This window comes from Scleropages formosus, chromosome 12 (assembly GCF_900964775.1).
Source record: "Scleropages formosus chromosome 12, fSclFor1.1, whole genome shotgun sequence".
NCBI lineage: Eukaryota > Metazoa > Chordata > Actinopteri > Osteoglossiformes > Osteoglossidae > Scleropages > Scleropages formosus.
Genome location: NC_041817.1, coordinates 28,990,381 through 29,015,962, shown reverse-complemented (window position 1 = coordinate 29,015,962; position 25,582 = coordinate 28,990,381). Strand labels below are relative to the sequence as shown.

The 25,582-nt window shown below is 50.1% G+C and overlaps 1 protein-coding gene across 4 annotated transcripts in view; it reads right to left on the bottom strand.

Annotated features, from left to right (window-relative positions):
- Window positions 1–185: 185 nt before the first annotated feature.
- LOC108928670 (PTB domain-containing engulfment adapter protein 1-like) overlaps window positions 186–25,582 on the bottom strand; it is a 43,140-nt gene continuing 17,743 nt past the window's right edge. Inside the window, exons 1-12 of one of the 4 annotated variants that reach the window (XM_018742725.2) lie at window positions 12,252–12,320; window positions 12,083–12,164; window positions 6,804–6,865; window positions 6,162–6,233; window positions 4,775–4,873; window positions 4,181–4,318; window positions 3,968–4,084; window positions 3,495–3,581; window positions 2,726–2,864; window positions 2,103–2,203; window positions 1,474–1,633; window positions 186–926 (exon numbers count right to left, since the gene is read on the bottom strand). In XM_018742725.2, the coding sequence (XP_018598241.1) occupies window positions 1,511–1,633; window positions 2,103–2,203; window positions 2,726–2,864; window positions 3,495–3,581; window positions 3,968–4,084; window positions 4,181–4,318; window positions 4,775–4,873; window positions 6,162–6,233; window positions 6,804–6,865; window positions 12,083–12,110 (966 nt within the window). In that variant the 5' untranslated portion in view covers window positions 12,111–12,164; window positions 12,252–12,320 and the 3' untranslated portion in view covers window positions 186–926; window positions 1,474–1,510. Of the gene's footprint in view, window positions 927–1,473; window positions 1,634–2,102; window positions 2,204–2,725; window positions 2,865–3,494; window positions 3,582–3,967; window positions 4,085–4,180; window positions 4,319–4,774; window positions 4,874–6,161; window positions 6,234–6,803; window positions 6,866–12,082; window positions 12,165–12,251; window positions 12,321–25,582 lie in introns of those variants that run through there. The other 3 variants (XM_018742717.2, XM_018742743.2, XM_018742735.2) reach the window with 3 other exon arrangements.

Below are 25,582 nucleotides of genomic sequence, written 5' to 3'. Positions count from 1 at the left end.
GTGTGTATGTGGAGCGAGTGCAGAAGGGCTGATCGGGCTGCTAGGATGTTCACCAGGGAAGGGCTCCACAAGGCTCCACAAAGACGGGATGCGAGACTTTGTTTGACAGTGGGAGGAAACGAATCCCGACAGGCATCCGCAACATGTATGACTCATAAAAATCTTACTAGTCCACATGGCAACACACATTTCATAACTGGTCTTTAATATCTACAACAGCAAAAAAAAAAAGTGCATATGAATAAAAACACACTAGACAGAGATGTTCCTCAAAGTGCTTTCTGATGCCAGCAGAGACACTGGAATATAACAAGAAATAAAACTGCGATACAAATACATACTAGAAAGTAAAAATGTGCTATGCAGCTTAACGTTCCGGAAAATTCCAAATGTCTGACTAGAAATATGTGACTGGAAACATACATATTGTTATAGATCATGATGAGCTAGCTAAGCACTGACCTGCCGTGGGGAAAAGGTGACGAAGAGAAGGTTATTACTGTTGTTAGAGGTTCCTATCACAGTTTTTCAAAGTGATCTACTTGAAGAGTCAAACAATGGATTTACGAGCAGAGTGGAGACAGAAAGGATCTGCAGCAGAGTTCATTACCGTGGTATTTACATGCCTCATCGCCTGGCGAAGCCCCGGCTGCACGACCGAGACGAATCTTAGACCCTACAAAAATAGGACACTTTTATTGGCTGAGTGTGAAGCGCAGCGAGACGCAGACGAACGTGGTTTAGTGGAGAAAGTTCGAGACGAGAACGACCACATCCTGCCGCAGAGGTCCAGTCGCAGCACTTTGACACAGATGTGCGTCACCGCCGCACGCGACAGGCGCATCTCCTCGGTATCAGCTGCGGTCGTCCAGAGGTTCCAGAGAGAAGACCGTGCCCTCCAAGGTCAATCCCATTTTGAACCCCTCCTGGGAGACACAGACGGAGGACGGTCGTTGGCACGGTCGTCATTACTGTGCGATGCAGCTATGTTGAGTCTAGGAAGATGCCAGACAGATCTCACAAACACACACACACACACACACACACACACGTGCAACCGATGACCGTGCAAAGCGTGTCACAATGTTTCCATGACCACCACGCAATGAGCACAAAACAGGGGGAAGGACATTTAGACCCTGCAAACTTTTCACCTGTTGCACCGAGACACAAAATCAAACTTTTCCAACGTGCTCATCAATTACCTGGAGCACAGACACACGTAAACAATGAAGGCATGCAGACAAAACCGTCCTCGTTCTCTTACTGATCACGACAGTCAGCACACCAGAGACGGGCTGTAAACACTGTGGAAGTGAGTTGAAATCAGGTGGTCCCACACTCCTTCTCTCTACTACGCTCTATTGGCTCGAAGGGTTATTAGGTAAGTGGAGAAAATGCACTGGAAAATGTGTGAAAATATGTCACTTGAGCTTTCGACACACGGGGGACAATGGAGAAGTGCAAACTTACATGGCTTACGAAGGGAGAAGTTTGGCAGTGTTTTTGGCTACAGCATGCTTTGCGCCGTGGAGACACCGGAATGAGCACAAGGACATGCGCGGCGCTCGGACGAGGACGAGACACGCTGTGGATTCAGAGTGCAATAAGAGCGTACGAACCATCGCTGACGCTGCGCAACGGGGCCAAAAAAACGAGAGAGAAGAGCGAAAAGAGGAGCCGTTAGAGATCGACAGGGAAGCGGCAATATGGATTCATTCAGCACATCGCCGCCCTGCACTCTCAGGGGTGTCCAGAACACAAAACGAGAGCCGAAAGAGCTTCGGCAGGAGTCCGACACGTCACCGCTCCCCGAGGCCCAGGAAACGAAGGAGACGTTTAGAGACGGGACTCTGCTCAATAGCGGACGCCGTACACGTGACGCCACGGCGCAGCAGCGCCGCTCACCCGGGCCCAACGGCACGGGAAGAGCAGGGAGACCTTCGTGTGCTGTGGCCACACGCTGTCCAGCTCAGCTTGTAATAATGTGTAAAAATGGACAAACTGAAGGGATCTAGAGCTTCGCGGGCGAACCGTGTTCACACGCAAACATTCAACGGTCACATGAAACACCGAGAGCACTTTCGCCAGCGTGACGTCACCTGCATCTCGTCCAGCGTGGACTGGATGTCCGGGGGGAATTCGGACGCTCCGCAGATGAACGGGTCAAAGGGTTCGGCTCCAAACAGGTCTTTTCCTGCATCTGAGAGAAGAGCGGCCTGTGAGCGAGGGGAGGTCGCCGGGGCACCGACACAGCAAGCACAGACTCAACGAAACCGTTTTCCGCCTCCGGCACGAAACGTCAAGCCAAGAACGGTCCAACGAGGAGACACACGGTGAAGTTTCAATTGAACGTGGCGAATCGCGGTCCACTGAGAAAGGCTTTATTACAGTGACCACTCACTGGCCACTTTATTAGTTACACCACACTAGTACCAGACAGGACCTTTTTTTGCCCCTAGAACAGCACGAAATGAGCAATGAGGTGCTGGACACGTGTCGCGGGGTTCTTGGTGCATGCTCACTTCAGAATGTCACTCCTAACAAGGTGTTCCACCTCATCCCAAAGGTGCTCAGACTGTCAAGTGTGCGGAGCCACCTTGAGATGATGCGAGCGCACCGACACGGTGGCACAGTATCCTGCTGGAGGTATCAGTGTCAGAAAGGCACGACTGACCGAGAAAGGTGCCCCTGGTGAGCAGTAAAGCTGGGTCCACCGACTTACTGCTCTTGGCAGGTCTGGCCAGGAGCTGAGCGGTCGATGTGCCGTTGTTGGCCGGTACCGGAGTGAGGACCGCGCCCGGGGAGAACGGTACCATGTCGAAAATATCCGTAGGGGGCGCTTTCACCGAGACGCCTCCTGCCTGCAAGAGCAAGGGGTGAAAGTCGCTACCTGTGCTTGTCCCGCCATCACAACGATCAGATGACCAGGACACCCTGGGTCTAGAACACACAGCAAGCGCCCCTTCCTACACTTGTCCCGTGCAGCGTAGAAGGGTCACAGACCAGAGAGAGAGGCGACAGTGCAAAGAGAGAGAGGAGGGCATTTACGTGAGGCCGCGGCACGGTGTGTCCGCCGGGGGGCCGGGGCGGAGCCTTGTTAGCGGGCGGAGGAGTTAGTAGCCCTGTGGAGAGGCTGGAGTCGGGGGAGCTCATGGGGGTGAGCGTGACAGAGGAGATCTCTAAACACGAAAACGACGTCAGGTTATGACACCAGAAGAGAGACGAAGGTCTTTGCAGCACAAACGCTTCGCTAGTCGAGCTTAGGTGCAGCAGCTGTGGAAACAGCGCAGACACAGTTTAGTGGCGAAGCAGCAGAACCGGGCGGCGGAGCTGAGCTGAGCTGAGCTGAGAGCAGCCAAACGGGCCTCTCGTTCACACCGTGCTGCACCACGGGGGCTCTCTCTCTCACACGCGCGCGCACACACACACACACACACACACATACATACACACACGCGCACACACTGTGAGTTACAAACACTCCGACTCACTGGTGACACTTGGGAAATCATGAGCTGCTCCTCCAGATTGTGCAGCTGCTTTTTCAGCTCAGAGTTTTCTGACTCTAATTCTTGAATCTGTAGAATCGAGACACAAAGCATCTCTTCAACATTCTACTGACACTTTAACCCAAGTCTCAACTTGACGTGTGTTTGCATGAAATGAGCATCTCCAGTCTTGACACTGATTCTTTGTCTCCTGCAAGGGGCAGCAGGGGGCGCAGTGGTTAGGGGCGTCATCTTGCGCTACACTGAGCACAATTTGAATCCCCCCTCCTGCTGCGGTGTCCTTCATCGAGCTTCCTACCCTGAAGTGACAGAGTAAAAACGACCCTGCTGCATAAAAGGGTGAATCAGTGTAAGTAGCTCATTGTACAACCCTCATGCTGTGAGTCACCTTGGAGAAAGAGTGAAATAAATAATGGAAAATCATAATAAATAAACCAAAGGGCAGCAACCCTTACTCTCTTCTGCAAGCTTCCTATCTGCTTTCTGGTCTCCACATCCTTCCCCCCCGACTCGAGGAACTTCCTGTAGGCGAGGTCAAAGGCCTGTCCGATGGTGAGGGTTATCTCCTCCGCCTGGAATGCAGAAGACACACAGACGGACTGACTCCGGGGTCCGGCGGCACCCAACAGGGGCCCCGTGGGAAACAGGTTACAGCGGAGACGTCTTACACATTTCTCACTGTCAAACACGTAGCACAGGTGCTTGTTGGACTCCAGATCCTTGCAGATGAACGTGAAGATCCTCTTGTCCGTTTTGTCATCGGCACAGAACGATATCCTGTGCAGCTGGCAGTTGTGCTGCACGTCCTGGATGGACAACGAAACATCAGACACCAGTGGCTCCCAGAGCCAACGAAGGAGCCCCGCTGGGCCCCGCGGTCGTAGCCGCGACGCCAAAGGGCCACGTTCACATCGTTAATCTTGGAAGCTCCTGGACTGCCAGATTGGGACAGACATGGAGCCGCAAGAATAAATGTATTGAGTGGTCCTAACCCTAAATGTTTCACATGTGTTCATTTATCATCACTTTTCTCCGAAGCGACGAACATCTCATAGAAAATACAAAGTGTTCATTACATTAGGAGAAAGAGACACTTGGATGCAGACGTGTGATTCTTAAGTACACTTACTGTTTCTTTCCACCAAACTTGTTTTAAAATTACAAATGAGAGGAAAAAACTTGACCTAGAAAAATAACTGAGAAGCAGAAGATGTGGAAACGGGACCGTATTCGTACTCAAAGTTTCGCACAGACAGGCTTACTTTTGTTTTGGGATCTAATATCTTCACCCCGTAGATGGAAATCTGCAGCTCCACTTTGGGGATCTTCAGACCCTCTGATTTCTTGATGTGCCTCTGAAACTGCGGAAAGAACAAGACGATGGAGAGTGAGGTCACTGAAGAGCTCAGCTTGTCGTGACTTTGTGGTCCTGCAACCTCGTTTTTCACCGCGGTGAAGAAAACTCCACGTTTAGCACCAAATGCAAAATTAATCATACGGCATGGAAGAGATGAGCTCTGTCCAAAGAGCCCGTTTCACAGGTGACGCTGCGCTCGACGCAGAAGGGAGGGAGGGAGAAAGAGTGGAAGAGAAGAGGATGAACCACACGTTGGCCTCCGCGTGCAGCGTGGAGATCGCCCGACTTCGGAAGAGGCTCAACGGCCTCCGGGTGTTCTCTCCTCGGCGAGACGTGAGCTGATTTCGACGCCTGAACTCCACCGGACGCCTCGGTGCTAAGTGAAGCGCAGGGACAGTGAGACACGGAGACGGGGGAAGGAACAACGTGTCCACGGACCGCAAGAGAGCGAGGGAAACACGTAGATGCTGTGAAGATGGAGAACGACGCGATGAAGGAGCTCTTTGGGTGGATTCTGCAACAATGAGGCCGCTGAGACGTGTTCCCTCTTTTTTAAAATGCATCCATTTTGCTTCCTTTCACATTTTAGGGCCTCGGAGAGCGAGTGACAGTAAAAAGTGTGTTTCACTTTGAATCTGTGTGTGTGTGTGTGTGCGCGCGTGTACGGAGAGCTCATTTTCCAGGTGCCGCAATCCACAGAGCCTGGTCCCGTCCCCGGGAACCCGGCAGCCCTCGCTACACCTCTGTTCGTGCGTTCACAGCGCTGTGCACCGAGGAGCTCCTGCAAGAGGAAGGTCTCGTTCCCACCGCCAGCCGTGATCCCGTCTCTGTTTCCCGTTACGTGTTTAAGGTTTCCGTTTACATTCATTCATCCAGCACTGGAGCTCGTACCTTTTCCTAAGGTGACTTAGGGTTACAGACGCTGCAGCAAACTACAGTACAGCAGAGTCATTTACATACCTTGCTGTCACTGTAAATTCTGCTTTGCACTTTGACTCGCCCTGAACTCAGCTGTTATTACACCGGGTCACAGGATCCCACGCCCACAGTTCGGGGGTCTTACATTTATACATTTAGATTTGAACCCAGAATCTTCTACTGCAAGGCAGTGACTAAGCTGTGCCACCTGCTAACTTTGCACATTTCTGAAACACAACTGTTTAACATGATTAGTTAATGAATTAAACAAAAACGTGAGCAAAAAGAGAGTGTATTTAGTGCACAACCCGTTTAAACGTTTAAAACGACTCAGAGGGACACCGGCAGGAAGGAGCCTCTGAAGTCGTCCTCACCTTGAGCTTCCGGACCGCATCCCGAACCACTTCGGTCCCCTTGGGCTGGTCCACCTCCGTGCTGCCGAGGAACTGCGATGCGAAGGAGGGGCGTGCGGCACGACACAGACACGTACATCTTAGCGCAAACAAGTCACATCAATGTTACGCGCGTTCACGTACGAGTCGCCAGTCCGTGTGGACCGCAGCCGCTCAGCTCTTCGCACCGCAGCTCACAACACGCGGACGGCGAGTAAATGGAAGAAAGACGGTCAATAAAACACTCTGTAGGTGCTGCGTCCGCTATTTGTTTCTTCTTTATGTACCAGGGCAAGGGGGGCAAACAGCACTGGCCTTACGGTGACACTGCGCTCAGTGTCTTCGACCGGGACCTGCTGACACAGCAGCGAACGCAGGACCGCACACTGTGTGCAGGTGTTGTGTTTGTGCCGTTAATGAAATATATTTGGATTTAACTCCATGGGAATCAGCTGCTCTTGTGCAAACTGAAGTGCTGCTGGTACCAGCGCAGTGCCGGTGGGCTCACGCACGGCCCTTTTGCGCTCTCAGAACACCTCTTACACACCACGCATGGCTCTTCTCACTAAGAGGCCTGGGGGCAGGTTGGGGTGGGGTGGGGGTTGATGCCACCCTGCTCTCTACCTTGGCATTATAGGTGATGTGGTGCTTCGCCAGGGCCTCTGGAGTGTGCATCCATGACTTGTCTGCAAAGAAACAAGAAACAAGTGAGAGAAGAGACAGCACCCCCACCCCCAGCAGAACCCTAACCCTTCACAAATCCAGAACAGGTACAACGGGAAGAGAGGAGGAGGCCACAGCAGCAGCATCTCTCTACAGCTGTAGCTGCACTGAGTCAAACAGGCATCTTCTGCTCTACAGCTGGCGTCCCGTGTGCCCCCCCCCCCCCGTGTGGGTGAGGACGTTCTTGGAGTAGCGGAGGAGTAAAGTGCTCGTGAACCAAAGCAGCTCAGATTGGAGACCATCTTACATGTAACTCAACCCATGAGGATAACGACGCGAGTTTCCACACTTTTCAAGACAATTTTTAAAAAGCCAAAATAATCAAAGCTACAGCACTGCTTCTTCAGCACGCAGCTACAGTATCTTCAGCTCTCCGGTCTTTGTTCCGACTACTCATCAGACCATCGAGTGCGCGACGAGAAGGGTCCCGGGCAAAACCAGGCGTCCTGAGCGCTCGACCCAAACAGCGTTCACCGTGTGTTCAACGTACAGCGTGAGAAAACTCAACGACCATCGAGCTCCTCAGATCATTATCTGTTATTTGCCTTAACGTTCATGCTAATGAACTGCAGTCAGAGTCACTGGTTGGGGGGGCTGGGGGGCGTTTCAGCCAAGGCACATAAAGCAGGAAAGACAGGAGCTCTCAACGGGCCCCGACCGGCAGGGAAAAAACGACCAATTAATGTACAATCTGTTTAAGTCCGAACTCCGCCGGATCGAAATTTGAGGTCTTGAAAGGCGAGGTTTCGAACACCTCTCTGAGCACATGCTGCTTCCGCGGACGCATTTAAGTACAGCGAACGAGGGGAGACGGTGCGGGACACCCTTTCAAGGCACGGCTCACGTTAGATTTCGGTGACCCTGCAGAACGGGAAGGGAACTGCTCCCATTTTGAAAAAGAAATGTTTCGATCTCGGTTTAGGGCCCTAAATTGAAGCAAGCGAAGAACAGCCGTAGTAATTGAAGCGAGCACATCCAGCACGTCCGTTCCAAGCTGCTGCTTGTGTTAAATTTAGCACATATTAATCCATCGTCTGCCACGTGGCATCACCAGCGATTCGAAAGGTCAGAGAGGTTCCGGCTGCCCGTCGCCGGAGCCGCGATGTGATCGACCGCCCGGCTTAAAAGGTCAAAGGAAGAGGCTAATTTTAATTACTCACTTGAGACATCATTAGAAGATAAAATACGTGGCGCAGTCGGTAAACGTGTGTGCAGCGCCCAATAAACGCAGCGCTGTGCGGAAGGATTCCCGTTTAAAAAGTCAGGGAACCGCCATGCAGAACGAGCCGCTTCCCGCTGCGGAGCCCACCGTGCGCGACACGCCTCCGAGTCGAGGGGTCACGGCACCTCAGCCAGTCGAAAGAGTCAGAACCCCGGCTGAGCCCGTCGGTAAAAAAGTGAATCGTGACTCGTGAGTAAAACGGGGGAAGAACAGCAGAGTCGTGTGTTTCCAAACAACCGAGGGGCTTCGGGCATGGAGACAGACCCTTGCTCGCACACGCACAGAAACATTAGTGCACGCGCACGTGCGGCCAGAAAGGCCTTTCAAACGGGAGCCGGAAACCTGAGCTTCAGGCGCCGGGACTCGACCACCGGCACAAAAAGCCGCCCTACGGGTTGATATCAGAATGACGAACGGGCGGCATTATGGCCACGTGTACTATACATCACCACGATTCACCGCATTGCTGCTGCCGGTGAAAATGACCTCTGGTATAATTATGAACATGAAGTGGAGCTCAAATGCTGTGTCGACGTCACACTTTCTGCAAGCTGGAAAAAGCTCAGCTGTTGGCTGGTAAGGTGTCATTCACAAAGGGAGACACATGAGAAGTTCACAGACACACACACACACACACACACACACACACACACACACACACAGGCTACAGTCACACTGTTCTCGGCTCATTTCTTATTTGGGGATGCGAGTCTACTTCGCTGCTCATTAGTTATTATTAAATATTATTTCATTACTGTTACCACACTGTGTTCATCCAGCGTAACTCATCCAATTTTCGTTTTAGCTGTTTGTGCACCACAATATCTAAAGAACACATTCAGGTGTGTCTGTCCGTAGTACAACAGCTGCAGCAATCCTGACACTTACTCATCATTCTTTAAGCACAACGCCAAACACATCCTGGTTTCTCATGGAACTGTGATGTTAAAACTTGCACTTCGATGTGATTGTTTCCCAGAAAACACAGCTCCATGTTCTTCTTACACATAGCGGTTATTCAAATATCACGACCCCTCAGCAAAACTGCGCTGCCATAAATACCAGGGTATAAAGTCAAGTGTTCATCACGTCTACAACCACTTCTGCCTCCAAGAGATGAAAGAGGCACAGATACAAAAACAAATATTTGCGCTGCAATTTTTTACATATTCCGTATCCTGTCTCATTAAACCCGAATCCACGCCAGAGGTCACTCAAGGTCAGGCAAGTGGCTCATGGTCAAGGACGAGGAAGAGACAGTCACAAGGCCTCAGAGCATCACTGAAAATCCACCTCAGTGCATTATTTATCCAAATTTAAGTGTGAGGGGCAGCGCTGTACTGGCCATGGGGTGCGACGTGCGGGAATCATGCACGCAAGTGCAAACATCTCAAGGTCGTTCACACACCACAGAGTGTGTCCCTCCAGGACTCGTCATTGCGCTCCTTCCACGGCACTTAAACCGCACGCTCTTTGGATGAGGTTCAACTCGGCTGTGAAAAATTGGAGAGGGACAAAATAAGTCCGTGAAAGAGTAATTTTCTCACATCCACAGTATGCTGCGGGAAATGGCCTCGGGACTTAAAAGCTACTAAGGTCCATCAGATGGCCTCCATAAATCCTCAAAGAGCCTTGGCCGACGCGGCTCAGTAATGTCTCCAAACAAAGGACAGGAGATTTATACACGGGCCGCTTCCGCGCTCAAAGTGAACCAGTCGCACCGAATGAGCAGCTCAACGACAGCGAGCACAACTACTGAAACACGGAGAGCGAAGCCCTTTCCCAGGAGGCCGAGCGGCACTCCGGTTAACGGCCCCCGACAGAGATGAACAACGGGGAGGAAAAGCCGTAATTCATCACACATCAGGGTCACATGTTTTACCTGCATCGCTAATGTAGCGACAAACCGAACAACAGAGTCACTTCAGAACAACACTTGGAATAAATCACACTGATTGTAATGTAGTAGCAGCTCACCGCAGACAGCTGGTAGTGTAGTGGTTGGAGCTGCTGCCTTTGGTCCCAAAGGGCATGGGTTTGATTCCCACCTCCAGCTGTAGTACCCTTGAGAAAGTACTTACCCTAAATTGCTCCAGTAACATTACCCAGTTGGGTAAATAACTATAAGTGTGTAACTATAATAATTGTGATATTAACATTGTAATTCACTTTCTAAAAAAAAAAAATAAATGGCTAGTAGTGTCCCTTGGTCCTCAATCTTTCTGTAGTATTCGACACTGTAAATCACTGGATTCTACTCTCCTCTCTTAACCAGCTAGGGAACAAAGGTGCGGCACTCAGATGGTTTGAGTCCTACCTCTCTGACAGATCCTATCAAGTGGTTTGGCGGAGCTCTCGTTCTTCTCCTCTGCCTCTCTCAACCGGTGTTCCGCATGGCTCGGTATTGGGTCCTCTCTTTTCTCCATTTACACCTCCTCCTTCGGTCCAGTCATAGCCTCCCATGGGTTCAAATACCACTGCTACGCTGATGATACCCAGCTCTTCCTCTCCTTTCCACCTGGAGCATCAGACATTTCCACGTATCGCTACTTGCCTGTTGACATCCCTGCAGGGATGTCTGATCACCACCTCCAACACAACCTCTCTAAAACAGAGATTCTTCACCTCCCAGCTGGCCTGTCCTCCTGTCACGATCTATTGATCGAACTGGGCAACTCACTCATTTTGCCGACTCCTTGGCTAAGAGTGACAATTGACTCAAGTCTGTCCTTCTCTCAGCACATCGATGCCACAACCCGGACCTGCAGATACTTCCTGCATAACATCCGCAGGATCGGTCCTCATCTCACAACTAACTCTGCCCAACTACTTGTCCAGGCCATGGTGACGTCCCGTCTGGATACTGCAACTCTCTCCTGTGTGGCCTTCCTGCTACTGCCATCAAACCTCTACAGCTGATACAGAATACCACGGTACAAGTTGTGTTTGACTTGCCGAAGCGTTCCCACGTATCTCCTCTACTCGTTTCGCTGCACTGGCTTCCTATAACTTCCCGGATCAAATTCAAGACCCTGGTTATTGTCTACAAAAGCATCAATAGAATTGCTCCCAAATATTTACAGGTCTTGATCAACCGCTACACCCCAACCAGACCCCTTTGCTCTTCCGCATCTGCTCACTTGATGGTCCCGCGCACGAAAGGTAAAGCACGGAGGTTCTCGGTTCTGGCTCCGTTATGGTGGAACGACCTCCCCCTCTCACTCAGAACTGCTGAATCTCTGTCTACATTCAAGAAGGCTCTGAAAACTCACCTTTTCCAGACTCACTTCGCCCATCATCTCTCCAGCTCATGTAAGGTGTAAATGCTCAGGCACAGTAACTGTATGATCATCCCCAGATAAGCCTTTATACTGCTGCTACTCCTGTATTGTATATAAATGTTTGTGTACCTTATAAAAAAAATTGTAGGAAGGTTATGAGGATTCATCTACCCAGCGTTTTATGCACCTACTTGAACGATGAACATCGGGGCATCAAATGGGAAGTAACAAGCTAGATTTACTTAAAGAATCACGTCTGCAGCCATGTCTCTTTCACTTAATGTAATGTATAAATTGTATTTCTCTGAGATGTGTGTCGCTTTGGAGAAAAGTGTCAGTTAAATGAATAAATGTAAATATAATAAATATAAATAAATGTAAATGTGCTGCAGCTGCAGTTACAGGATGATGCCCAGCAGGGGGCGTCAGTGTTAATAACACACCTTCCTGCCCCTAAGCGGCTCTGCTGAGCGTTATTCTCCTCTTGTTCTTCATCCCATGGATTATTCATCTCATTCAGTTACAGCATGAGGAACTTCTGCTAGGGGTGCGCTGAGGTCACACGGAAGCTCATGGAAGACCAGCATGTCCTCTGTGTGCAAGTGAGCACCGCCACTGGAGAGCGTATGAGTGTGTGTGTGTGTGAAAGAGAACGTACTGGTCCATGTCGCACCAACCTTTCTTTCTGGTGAAGGCCCGGTTCATTCTGGAGAAGGCTGGGACTCCGATGCCCACAGCACTGATCCACTGCAGCGCCACCTGGAGGCAGGAGGAAGAGATTCAACAACAGTGTGTGGTGTGCGGACCACGTGTCCAGCTGACCCTGTGCTGGATGAAGAAGCTGACCTGCGGAAGTTCAGCAGCTCCATCAGTCCCCGTCGTGAATCCTGCCAAGAAAGTCCTGGTCCAATTAAATCCGCCTTGTGGCCAATTCAAGGAGGCAGCTGAGGCCATAACAGTAAATGTGGACATTTCCGTCTCTAAAAAGTCTCTCTGGGGCCGTTGAGCGCTAAGAAAAACTGTCCGCCGATGACTTGGTGGATTAAGTTCTAATTGGTCCACTAATCAATAGCTTCCCCTTAACGAATGACAGAAAATCCCAAAAGCAGAAAACAACACAAGTCTGACATCAGCAAAAACAAAATTAAAAATGAGATAAAAACAAAGGAGCACTTTAACCCCCTCTGCCTCTCTACACACGGGCGTGTGTGTGTGTGTTTGTGTGTGTGTGTGTGTGTGTGTGGAGCAGTCCCTCCTTTCCATTCATACACCTCACGATGCCCTTTATCCCACACTTAGAGTCCCACAAAGCAGGTCCACTCGGCTGTCCAACACCAGCATCGTCCCACAAAGGACAGGAGACATTAAGACAGTGATGTTCAGACACAGTGTGTACACACACCGCGAGGCAGAGTTCCCGATGCAACACACAGATACGAGAGTTTCACACTCCCCAAACGGGGATCTTCATCCAAACCCTACCTGTACAAAGAGGCTCTCTGGTTTTCTCATGAGCGCACACACACACACACACACACACACACACACACACACAATAACTTATATACAGTCAAATACACACACACTCCTCTTCAGGCACACACTCAGGTACAGACACACTCGGGAAGACGTGAGCTATGAGGCAACTTGGAGGTGTGAAGCGGTGGCAGTAAAGAAGCCACTTGTGTGACAAACACACGGCTGCTAACATGAGATTTGGGGCCGAAAGGAGAGAAACACCTGGAGAGGTTTTGGGAAAGCGAGTGCAGACAGGAAGTGACATCTAACTTCCACGGCTCCTGGGGAACGACACGGAGCCGACGCATCGCACTCATAAAGTGTTCTTCATGTCTCCATCGGGGGACATAGTGTGAATGTGGCTGGCTGTGTGAAAGGGTAAATCGGTGTAAGCGCTTCAATGTCGTCAGTGGTTCCGGAGAAGAGAGACACAAATGAACGAGCTATAAACAATCATGTGGCATTTGGCGGATGCGGACGACAGCTGATGTCCGGCGATGGAATTGCACGCCCGGGTCAATAAGACAGAGGTGTGGACCCATGAGGAAGGGCCTCCGCTAAACCACTGAAAAAGTAACAACGCGCTTGCAGTGTCTGCACACGTCCTGTCCAGAGCCTGCAGGACAAGGACACCTCGGGAGACACTGGGCGTCCCACCTGCGGCCCCACACCGTCTGTGTCTGATGGACGTCCTCACCACTCACCACCAACTAGTTGGATTCGCGGGAACCGGCCGGTCCGTCCCCAGCTGTCAGCGTGAAGGGAGGAGACCAAGACCCGAACCACATCCATGTCCCCCTCTTCAAAAATCACACAACACTGATTCCAGTCCGCAGCCCTTACGAAAACGTGAGAAAGTGCAAAGGTGACTTTGTGCATTATATTTCACGTTGGAGGCGCGTCGCTGCTGTTCGTGGTGTTTCTGGTAAGTGTAGTTGTTTTGCTACCACTTTTTCCCATCGCACATTTGTGTCGTGTAGCTGTGCAGGTTGATAGATACAATCGGTTGTGTGTTTGTGTAGCGTTTCGTGGCACTGTAATTATTTTGTTTGTTAAGTAGCATTTAGTAGTTTAAGACGACTGTTCTCCGGATCATTTCTGTGTCCGTAGCGGGAGTGGGCGTGACTCCGTGAGTTCGATTAATTGCGTCTCGTTGGTTGTTTGTTTTGGTCACCATTGTTGGTGTAGTTTCGGTTTCGATTAGGAAGTCAGCTGATAGGCAGTAGCCCGGTTTAAATAGCAGCCGGTGACCTGTAGCGGCAGTGGTTGCGGCAGCCTCTTGGTGCGAAGACTCGGGGTGCAAAGACAAGGGAGTCTACCTGCGAGAGTCCACCAAGAAAGGCCACCGTTACAGTTGTCCTCAAGGAAGCATGCGTCCAACATGTCGGCCATCAAAGTCTTCTACAGTAAGCGAGCCGCGCGATTTCGCCACTGCTGGAGACCTGGGCGCTCTCGCTGCTACAGCAACCTGGTTTATCCTCACATGTCAGACCTTTCATCTTGCTTTACTTTCTCTATGGGACTCTGGAACTGCCAGTCTGCTGTGAGAAAAGCTGACTTCATACCAGCCTATGCCTCCCATCTCTCACTGGACCTCCTGGCCCTAACTGAAACCTGGATCACCCCAGACAACTCAACCACACCTGTAGCACTCTCTACTAACTACTCCTTCTCTCACACCTCTCGTTCCTCTGGCAGAGGTGGAGGCACAGGCCTGCTCATCTCTCTCTGGTGAGAATACTCTATTCTTCCTCTTCGCTTGCATGATCTGTCCTCCTTTGAATGCCATGCTGTCTCTATCACTGCCCCAGTCACTCTTGTTGTGGTTTTCCTTTATCGCTCTCCTGGCCCTCTTGGCCGCTTCTTGGATGACCTTGACATCTTGTTGAGCTCTCTGCCAGGGGACAACTCTCCACTGATTCTCCTGGGTGACTTCAACCTGCATGTCAATGACATTCATGCAAGCAGCCTTCTGTTGCTCCTACAGTCCTTTGATTTCTCTTTGTCTCAATCCCCTGCTACTCACAAAGCGGGCAACTGTCTTGACCTTGTATTTTCCTGCAACTGTGGCTATCCTGTTCTCTCTGTCATGCCTCTGCATGTCTCTGACCACTTCTTCATTTCCTTTCAACCCTCCCTCACCACTAACTCTTCATCTCTTCCTGCACCCATTGTCACCTTTCGCCGCAACTTAAAATCTCTCTCACCTTCCTGCTTTGCCTCTGCTACCCTAGCCGCTTTCCCTTCTGCTTCACAATTCTCAGATCTATCTAGATGATGCCACTAACACTTTCCTCTCTGCCCTGTCTTCCACCCTTGACTCTCTCTGCCCTCTGTCTTCTAGACCAGCATGCCCCATTGCTACCCCGTGGCTGTCTGATACGTTACGTGCTAACGGGACCAAACTGCGGTCTGCAGAGCAAAGATGGCATAAATCCAAAACTCCATCGGACCTGGATGCTTACCAGTCACTCTTAGCTGCTTTTCAGTCTGCTGTCTCTTCAGCTAAAACCTTTTTCTTCCACAACAAAATACAGTCTGCATCCAAAAAAACCACACAGTCTCTTTGCCACCTTCTCATTCCTTCTGTGTCCCCCGCCACCTCCTCCTCTCTCTTCTCTCACTGCTGAAGACTTTGCTTTGTTTTTCAAAGACAAAGTCAAAGCGATCACTGATAAATTCTCACCATCAACCTGCCTGGTTCGTGCTGGACCTCCCTGCAAAGCTATCCTCTCCAACTTCAAGCCGCTCTCTGAATCTGAAGTCGCTGACCTCCTGATATTGCTCAGAGCCACCACCTGCTCACTTGATCCGATCCCGTCATCACTTCTTCAGAACATTTCCCCGAAACTCTCCTCCTTCACCTCTTCTATCATCAACTCCTCACTCTCCACTGGCTGTTTCCCAGCTGCCTTCAAAACTGCTCTAATTTAACCTCTGTTAAAAAAATCCTCCCTGGACCCAAATTTGGTTGAAAATTACAGACCGGTCTCTTTCCTCTCCTTTCTGTCCAAAACCCTTGAGCGGGCAGCCTGTGATCAACTGTCCAATTTCCTCACCCGGAACCATCTCCTTGATGGTTATCAGTCTGGTTTCAAAGTTGGTCACTCCACTGAGACCACCCTTCTGGCGGTATCTGACACTGTCCAAGCTGCTAGAGCTGCCTCTCTCTCCTCGGTCCTCATCCCCCTTGACACTGTCAATCACTGGATTCTACTCTCCTCTCTTAACCCGCTTGGGAACAAAAGTGCAGCACTCAGATGGTTCGAGTCCTACCTCTCTGACAGATCCTATCAAGTAGTCTGGTGGAGCTCTCGTTCTTCTCCTCTGCCTCTCTCAACCGGTGTTCCGCAGGGCTCGGTATTGGGTCCTCTTCTTTTCTCCATCTACACCTCCTCCCTCGGTCCGGTCATAGCCTCCCATGGATTCAAATACCACTGCTATGCTGATGATACCCAGCTCTTCCTCTCCTTTCCACCTGGTGCGTCAGACATCTCCACATGCATTGCTGCCTGCCTATTGGACATCTCTTCATGGATGTAGGATCACCACCTCCACCTCAACCTATCCAAAACAGAGGTTCTTTACCTCCCAGCTGGCCTGTCCTCCTGTCACAACCTCTCAATCAAACTGGGCAACTCACTCATTTCACCTAGCTCCTTTGCTAAGAGTCTGGGAGTAACGACTGATGCGAGTCTGTCATTCTCTCAACATATCGAAGCCACAACCCGGTCCTGCAGATACATCCTGCATAATATTTGTAGGATCCGTCCCTACCTCACTACTGACTCCGTCCAACTACTTATCCAAGCCATGGTGACTTCCCGTCTGGACTACTGCAACTCTCTTCTGTGTGGCCTTCCTGCTAATGCCATCAAACCTCTGCAGCTTCTACAGAATACTGCTGCACGAGTTGTGTTTGATTTGCCAAAGCGCTCCCATGTATCTCCTCTACTCATCTCTCTGCACTGGCTTCCTATAGCTGCCCGTAAGAAATTCAAAACCCTGGTTACTGTGTACAGATGCATCCCGGCTATTTACAAGACTTAATCAACCGCTCCACCCCAGCCAGGCCCCTTCACTCGTCTACTTCTGCTCGCTTGGTGGTCCCATGCACAAGAGGCAAAACTCGGAGGTTCTCGGTTCTGGGTCCGTTGTGGTGGAATGACCTTCCCCTGTCACTCAGAACTGCGGAAACTCTGTCTGTTTTCAAGAAGGGTCTGAAAGCCCACCTTTTCCAGATCTACTTCACCCAAGATCTCTTCAGATCATCTACGGTGTAACTGTTCACGCATCGTAACTCCAGAAGCATCCCCAGATACAACCTTTATTCAGCCATTACTCTGGTATTGTACTGCTCATTTGTGTATCTAATAATATTTAATTTAAAAAAATAAATTTAAAAAAAAATTGGTGTGGGTATCGGGATTTGTCTATCCTGTGTCTTATGCACCTACTCAAACAATGAACCTTGGTGCAGCAAGCGGTAGGGAACAAACTAGGTTTGCTTGAGACGTTCATGTCTGCAGCTATGTCTCTTTCTCTTAACGTAATGCAAAAATTGTACTTTTGCTGAGATGTATGTCGCTTTGGACAAAAGCGTCTGCTAAATGAATAAATGTAAATGCAAATGTGACGAGCAGCAGGTCAGTGACTCCTCCCCCACCCCCCCCAAGGCAGGTCAACTCAAGCAGACAAACTCAGAGTCACAGGGAACCAGCCAACGCTGGGGGTGAGCACAGGCTCCAAGCGCCACAGGGGAGCCGCTCCCCTGTTCGCCTCAGTCAATTTCCTCTCTGTGCATCTCGTTCATCTCGCCCAAAGGTGCCCTCAGGAACATGACTCGCCCCGGGAATTCTGGGAAAAGCCAATTATCTAGCAAGAACAAAACCCAGAAACATTTTGATGCTTGAGGGGTTAATCATATCTAGTGTCCGCAAACTGCTGGACACCTGCAGCCCGAACCTGACAGAAACAAATGTAGGATCAACTTTAATTCCCTTTCATTTCCCTTTTCAACTTTCAAACCCCTTTTCCCTTTTTCTACATTGAATCTGTCCTGTCTGCCTTTGCTAAAGTTACTGGCTGTTTGCTGCAAAGTGCTCAACTTCCCTGTTCACGGAGGCGTCTCAGAGCATCAAAGACAACCCCAGGAATCACCAGAGTCCCCTCAAGTTGACCAGATACCCAGAAGTCCAGCAAAGTGATACGGGAAAAAGAGAAAATGCATTCACTTTTCCACTAGATGTTAACACGGTTTGGTATCGGACGACATGCTGTCTCAGTCTGACAGTTTCCCTGGAAACACTTGAGGTGCAGAGCACAGTTAGAAGGACACATTAACACCAGCGCTGGAAATCTTCCTGCTGGAGCGCTTCCACGAAAGTGTCCCTGCTGTGGCAGAGCTCAACACTGAGCATCCAGCAGCACTGATGGGCCGAGGGCACTGGGGAGCGACACGGTCTCCCAGGCGACAGCCAATGATGTCACCATGTCCTGAAGTTCCAGGTTGTCATCGAACCATTTACTGACCCCAGGAGCTCCAAGGATGGAATGGAGCCGAAGGCCCCTGGCACCACCGACCCCCCACCGCGCTTGCCCTTCACAGGTCAGGTGAGCGTGTTGGGGTGCAACAACAGCACTATCTGCTGGTGCTCCTGAGGTCCGAAGTGTTTGTAAAAGACTTCTCCAGCACTACTGCTGTTGGCAGAAGAGAAAAACAACCTGTGGGGTTTTGCTCAACGGTCAACTGGCTGCCCGAAACTCCTCCCCCGCCCCCAGGCAGGCCAGCATTGCACATTTTCTGCAAAATATTATACCTCCACATTTTATTTGGCAATATGACTTTCCCAGCTGCAATTTTCATCTCATTTACTTGAAGGTGTTAAATACTTTATTTATTTAAAAATCCTACTTTGGGAAACAATGAGAGACTGTCTGGCTACACTGGGAAAAGTGTGAGTCATAATAAAATCCAGAGACTCTTGGTGTTAGTTGTTAGCTCTGCCAAGTGAACACAGACACGAAGGCCTGAATCGAGGGAAGCGTGACTTGTGTTTCACATCCCCGTTTCTCAACGCCTTTTGACCTCCAATAATATAAAGCATGCGTGTCTGCAAGCGGTTGGCCGGCGTGTGACACCACAGAGAAACGACACGCGGTTTGACGCATTTGCCTTCCTGAAGCGGTCAAGCTGGAATTCTGCTGTGCATCAGCACTCCGGACGAGAGAGCCCATGTGGGCGGCCTGTAGGTTCCGATGGGTCCAATTCCTCACTCAGAATCCCAAAAGGGAAAGTCAGATGGAAAGTGTAAGAAGTTCGAGGAGAAGCAATCAACACGTTGCCTTGCGCCGGTACCTTTTCATAGAAGAAACAGAGGGACGAGGTTTCACCGGTCTGCAAAAAAAGAGCTGCCGCAGCTAAGGGCCCCGAAGGCAATTAACCAGAGACGAGGTGTGTGGAGGAGTTCACAGAGCAGCTTAATGACTTTCAGCTGGGGAGCAGATGGTAACTTGGTCTGTACCGTGCAGAGGGGAACGTGTTTCAGAGCAGGCGCATCATGCAGGCAGCACATTCACACGTCCAGCACCTTTTCTCAGTGAAATCCAGCTCGGATTTGAAATGGAAATCCTCAAAAACTGCAACATTCGTCGAGCTCCCGGAAACATTTTCAAACAGCGGGCGAGTAGCGCTGCTGCCTCGAAGCGCCTGGACTGCTCAGTCTAGGTGTAAATGTGACTCAGTCTCCATGGAATCTCTTATTTCCTCCCGGAGTCCAAAGACATCCTTCAGGTGGACTGGTGATTCTAAATGGCCTGCAGTGTGTGTGTGTGTGTGTGTGTGTGTGTGTGTGTGTGTACATATGTGTATGTGGCTATCCACTGATAGGTTCACATGCAGGATGTACCATAATTAGCCTTGCACTGTGTGCCTCTGAGATAGGCTCCAGACTACCATGACCCTGACTTGCATACACAGTTAATGATTTTCAAATGGCCACTGGCATAGTTTCCAACTTTGCGGACAGCTAATCAATATTTCATGAGCACTTGTACAGCTGTAGTGTTCAGTATACAGTGCTGTAGATATGTTTTGTGTGGGCATCTCAAAATCGGCATATTTTCCCAACAAAAGCATTCCCAGAGAGAGCGTGGTGAATTAAAAGTAAAAATATGTGTAATGATGGCACATTTTCACTACATCTGCTGAACAACTTGCGTGTCAAGCCTCCAACAGCTGAGCCGTTGTTGTGTTAAAGTGAAATTTGACACGCCATTACCTCGCCTTGCTCTGGAAAACACCATTCGTGCACGATTCCCTTCGGGCTCTCTGGATCTCGTGTGCAAGGGGGAGTCTGGGAGAGGCTCCAAATACTCAACTTGGGGGTTAGTGCTCTTCCACTTGCTTTATGGAGCAGGTAAACAAGCTGTTTCTCCTCCCATGTAGCTCCCAGCCATGCTTGTGACCAAATTAAATATTTTACATCCCGTGAAGCTGTCCAAAAACATGTTTCTGACAGATTGGCACTGCATGCACTGCCCCACATCAGCCACAAAAGAATAAAAGAAGTAAAAACAGTGTGACAAACCTCAAATGCAAACCAGGATGCGATGAATCCTGCCTGGACTTGAAGGTGACATTCTACAATGAACCTGTTCACTTTCTAAGGCTCCCATCACACTAAGCACAAGGCAGCAGCTTCAAAATTCCCACTTCAGTCTGATTAATTTGTTTTGTATTGGTCTTGTGCTGAAGACACTTTTCTGTCCAGCTGAAAGGCACAGGTGGTACCTACCTAAATATTCCTTACCGCTCTCACTAGAAGTCCACACCCCCAACTTGGAGCAGCAAGACGTTGGACTGCTGCTTTCCAGGCTCAAACTGAGACACACAAGATAGGAAGGCTGGTAACTCCTGTGGATGAGTTTGATGTTCAGGTAATGGCCAGTCCTGCCATATTTCGTGTGAATGTTTCACTTCCAATCCAGGTAACGCTATCAGCATGTAGAAAGCGGAAAGCAGCAAAAGCTGGAAGAGTGCGTTTCTTCACACTGTCAGATGGCCCTGACTGTGTCTGATCTTTGTAGGTTCACCAACGTTCTGGACTGATCGAGCACCAGACAACGTAAGTAGTTTCTGGAAGCCTGGTTCTCCGGTCATGGTTCACATAACCATGACTGAGATTCAGATGTTGTCTATGAGTTGGTCAGTCTGGGCAGATGAGTTCACCACAACCACAACACACCAGAGCTCCTCCCTTTCACTTTGTACATGCCGTTACCTCTGCTGGAAGTGATACGTAGTCAAAAGGCCAAGATCAGCATTCGGTTGAGACACACAAGTCCAACGTTGAACCGAACACCCTGTGCCTCTGAGATAGGCTCAAGACTATCATGACCCTGACTTGCATACACAGTTAATGAAAGTGAATGATTTTCAAATGACCACTGGCAGCATGTCCAACTTTGCAGACAGCTAATGAACGTGTCATGAGCCCTTGTACAGCTGCAGTGAGCCGGTAATGGAGTAAGAAGCAGTTTGGTTTCACCACTTTAACAAGACCTCCTTTCTCATATTGCTTCTTGAACACGTTTACATGCTTTACTGGAATGATTACAGTAATCTTTAGAGCCCAAAAAACACCATTATTGAGTGCTGTACAATTCATAATTAAAGAGTTAAGCCTCCAGAAGAAGGTTTAAAGGGATGTTAAACCCAGGAGATTAGCTGTTCTACTGCGAACAAAACCTCTCCGACCCCGAAACTGACTCGGTCAAGTGACAAAGTTCTGGCAAAGCCTGGGATTTGTGGGTAAAAGCAGGATCAGGTACCCAATTACAGTACGCAGTTCAGATGAAACTGTCAGATTGAAGGTGAGATCAGAAAGGCTCCGTTTGAAATGGCTAGATGGCGGACAGCTGAAAATCCAATACTCTTACGGAGAAGCTGAGCAGCCACCTTGTCTCTGGCCATTTATTTCCGACAGTCAGTGTCAACTTGGTTTACCCACATGAAGCTGGCAGCACTGAGGTGTCAGGGAAGCACTCTGTAATTGTACCGCTGGGCCAGAGTAATGGGGCCGCCTCGAGGCCAGCGCAGCCATCAGCGTTCCGCTTGCACACAGCGGTACGAGGGGGAGCCCTGGGACGTCACGCGGAGCTCAGACAAACTGGAGGTCACTGGCGGCTTGTGGGAACGTGACAAGGGGAACGCCGAGCACGACCCGACTGAGGCCTTCAACAGGAAACATGCGAGGGGTCTGAATGAAATATGATGGAAAAAACGGGATCTCATTTGCCGGACCAGTTTTGCACCGGTTGTGCGCTTCCATACCAACATCAGCAGTGGTTAGAGAGAGCTGCCACTTCCTCGAGCTACGCACCTTTCTCACCTTGGCTGAGGGATGCACCAGGACAGGTGTTGGAGTTGAAAGCAAAGTCAGATTTACAGTGAAATCCATTTCGAGGTTCGTTCCAGCACCCAACGTGTCATTTTGGGCGACCCTAAACACCGGGGATGCAGCACTGACGGATGTTTAATTTCAGTGACGTTCACAGTCCGCTTTCACAGAACAGCCTCAAGCTCCGTGGCAGGAGGACAGTAAGACAAATGGCACACATTCCTCCAAAGGATGGCAAACGGCTGGGAGAAAAGAGCGCGACGAACAAAGTGAAGCTATTCTTCACATTTTAATTTGTATTTTTCTTAAAACGGAACCAAAGCTGCTTATAGGGATAGATTTTGGAAAATGACTTGGATTAGGGTTTGTTGTAATTAATGTGAGAACAGCACAGGATCCAGTTTATGAGAACATGCTATTTTTACATTTATGGGCCTTTTTATGAAAATTATGAGCCTCTTATTGCCCACATGTGTATGTATCGCACAAAATCCAATAAAGTACGACTAACTTATAGAAGCACTTTCCCAAAGTGCATTAATAGTTGAGCAGCAAAATGACCTCTTAACATCTGATTTAAACAAAAAAAAATTCTAGTTTGCTGCCCCTGAATGGAAAGGTAAGAAGTGCATACTGAGCAGTGCTGCGGATGCAACGCCGTCTAAAACAACTGAAAAGTGCGGAAAAAGAGGAGGAACACAAAGTGTTTCGAGATGAAACTTCGTTTACGGAGCTCCATTTACAGCAGGGCAGCCAGGTTGCCCCCTGCAGGGGTTCTGACCCCTCATCACGCATCACCTCTCAGCCAACATGTTGTCACTCCCACAATGCAACGCTCCCGGCCCCCGTCCATCGTGCTGGATCGGGTCTCCTGCGTCTGGGAACCCGTCGTCCCCACGTCGAGCCCGAGTCCCCGGCACTCACGCTCGCCAAAATGTTACCCACTGACCTCTGTGGATGTGGACGAGAGGCTCGGTCGTTCGCTGAGCGCCGCCACAACAAGCAATTAAGGGAAAGTATGAAGTGGCTTTTTGTTCCGGGAGATAAAAAGCTCTGCTGCTCAGAAATGACTAACAAATATAGCGGTTTCATTGCGGATCTTAATGTTCAGACATTATTGTATTGATATATTATGTTCATCCAGCCTCAGTGCTCCTCTAATAGAGCCCAATAATGAAACGTGAAGAGTTCAGTCAAAGCAGCAGCTCAAGTCCTGCATGGATGGATGAAGGGAGAGAAGATGTGAGACGCACAAGGGCGGTGTGAGACAGAGGGAAGTGCGACTCGAACCCCTGCCTTTCCCACAGGGTTAGGGTTAGGGTTAGCTGCCGTCTGAGCTGCGGGTTAGGTGCTCTCGCCAGGGGCACCGACCAGTCCTTCTCGTGGCAGGAGCTCCTCACACCCTTGTCCGTGTCCTTTGGACTCTGTGGCCAAACCAAAGTACACCTGGAGCAGCAGGGCATTGGGTCCTGCTCCGGACTGGTCTTTTTACTGTGCTTTTTACTGTGCTTCTGCAGCAGGGCAAACTTCTTCATGAAAAGTCTTCCATGTCCACACTTTGTGGTTCTTCCACCGTTATATTGTCAAGGAATTCCTGGCCAGCCAAGCGCCTGTGATGCCAGCCCATGACATGTGACGTCTGAAGGTTGGTGAGAACATTTGCGGAAAGAACATTTTCAGATCTCTGCTCATCATTACGGGACCAAATACCGGGATCGAGGTAAATAAGAGTCAAAAGGTCATAGAGCCCTTCCATCAGGTCACTTTTCCCCCAGATCGGTCCTGAAGAGCTGCAAAAAACGCCTTCTTGTAGGTGTCAGCGGGTGTGGAACCTCCCGGAACAGCGTGAAGAAGCAGCTTCTCCTGGTGTCAGTGTGTCTGAGCACAGAGACACAGCTAGAGCTCCAAGCCAGAGCCAAGCAGGACGACAACGAGAGCACCAGGCTGTGGAAACACACATACACACACGCACCACACGCCAACAGAGACACGCAGAGCCGCGTACCGTTTCGGAGCTCATTGCTGCCACCTATGCGCTACTGGCGGCTCGATACAAGTGGCCGTTTACTGGCCCTCGAAGAGAAATTGTACAAAATACGGCCGAAAGAAATGCAATTAAAAACAAAGTAACTGGAAAAGGTGTCTTTGGAAATCCATAAGCTGAGCCTCACATGAAGACCTACTGCCCTGCACTCTTACTGCACGTGCGGGAAAAGGGAGAAAGTGGAGCACAAAGAGCTCCTCGAGGGTTTACCACGTGAAGGACTTCGGGGCGGTAACATTTACCGGGACTGGAAACACCAGGAGGGCTCAGCTTGACAGGAACGAGCAGGGAGGAGATCCATCGGCCGTGCCAACGTTCTCCGGGGCGGTGCGGCCGGCCCGGTCCTCGCTCACGCTGAGCACGAGAGCGGCAAAGAGGCGGAGCTCCCAAGCGTCGGACGTGAAACGGAATTATGTACGGTTACGTAAAACACGACATGGAACACGAACAAAACGCTCTTCGCTCAGAGGGACCCTGAACAGCGAAGACGGATCACGTATTGCGTGCTGACGGCCACGGTCACGTTTCGTCTTTTCCTTCATCGGTGGGGAAAACATTCTGAACCGGAAGGTCATGGAGATCTCAGGGGATGGAGAAACACACTCTGCAAAACACACTCTGGACAAAACACACTCTACGAAACACACTACGACCCACGGGACCAAGCACACAATCTTCAGCAAATATTTTTTCGATATGCAAACAGGAGACTCATCACTTTTCAGTTTCAGTGCAGTACTAACCTGCAGCTCCGAGGCAGGAAAGCTACAGTACGTGAAATTAGGAGTTTGCGGTGTTTGGCCTATAAATTATTAACGACAACAATCACTGAGGCATAAAAAAGCAACAAGCAGCACCGGAATGAGATGAGATGCCTGACGACGCAACTCGGGCACAAACTAAAGCCACATGACCAAGAGGGGAAGGAGGAAAAAGCGCTGCTGCGAACGTGCAGCTGTTACCACCTTCACCTCCCACTGGGGAAAAGCCCCGCCCACTGGGCTGCCACTGCTTAGCATAGATTCTTAACCCCTCCCCCAGCTATGTGACAGCACCCTGATGCTGGGGGGGGGGGTGGGAGGAAATCCTATGTGTGCCGTGTTCTCCAAGCCTGGCGTTTGGCACAAACTCTGCCGCTCGGCTCTCGCCTCCTCTTCCGCTGCCTTCGCAACGGCTTCCCTTTTAAAAAGACACAGCGGTTAACAGTTCTCAAA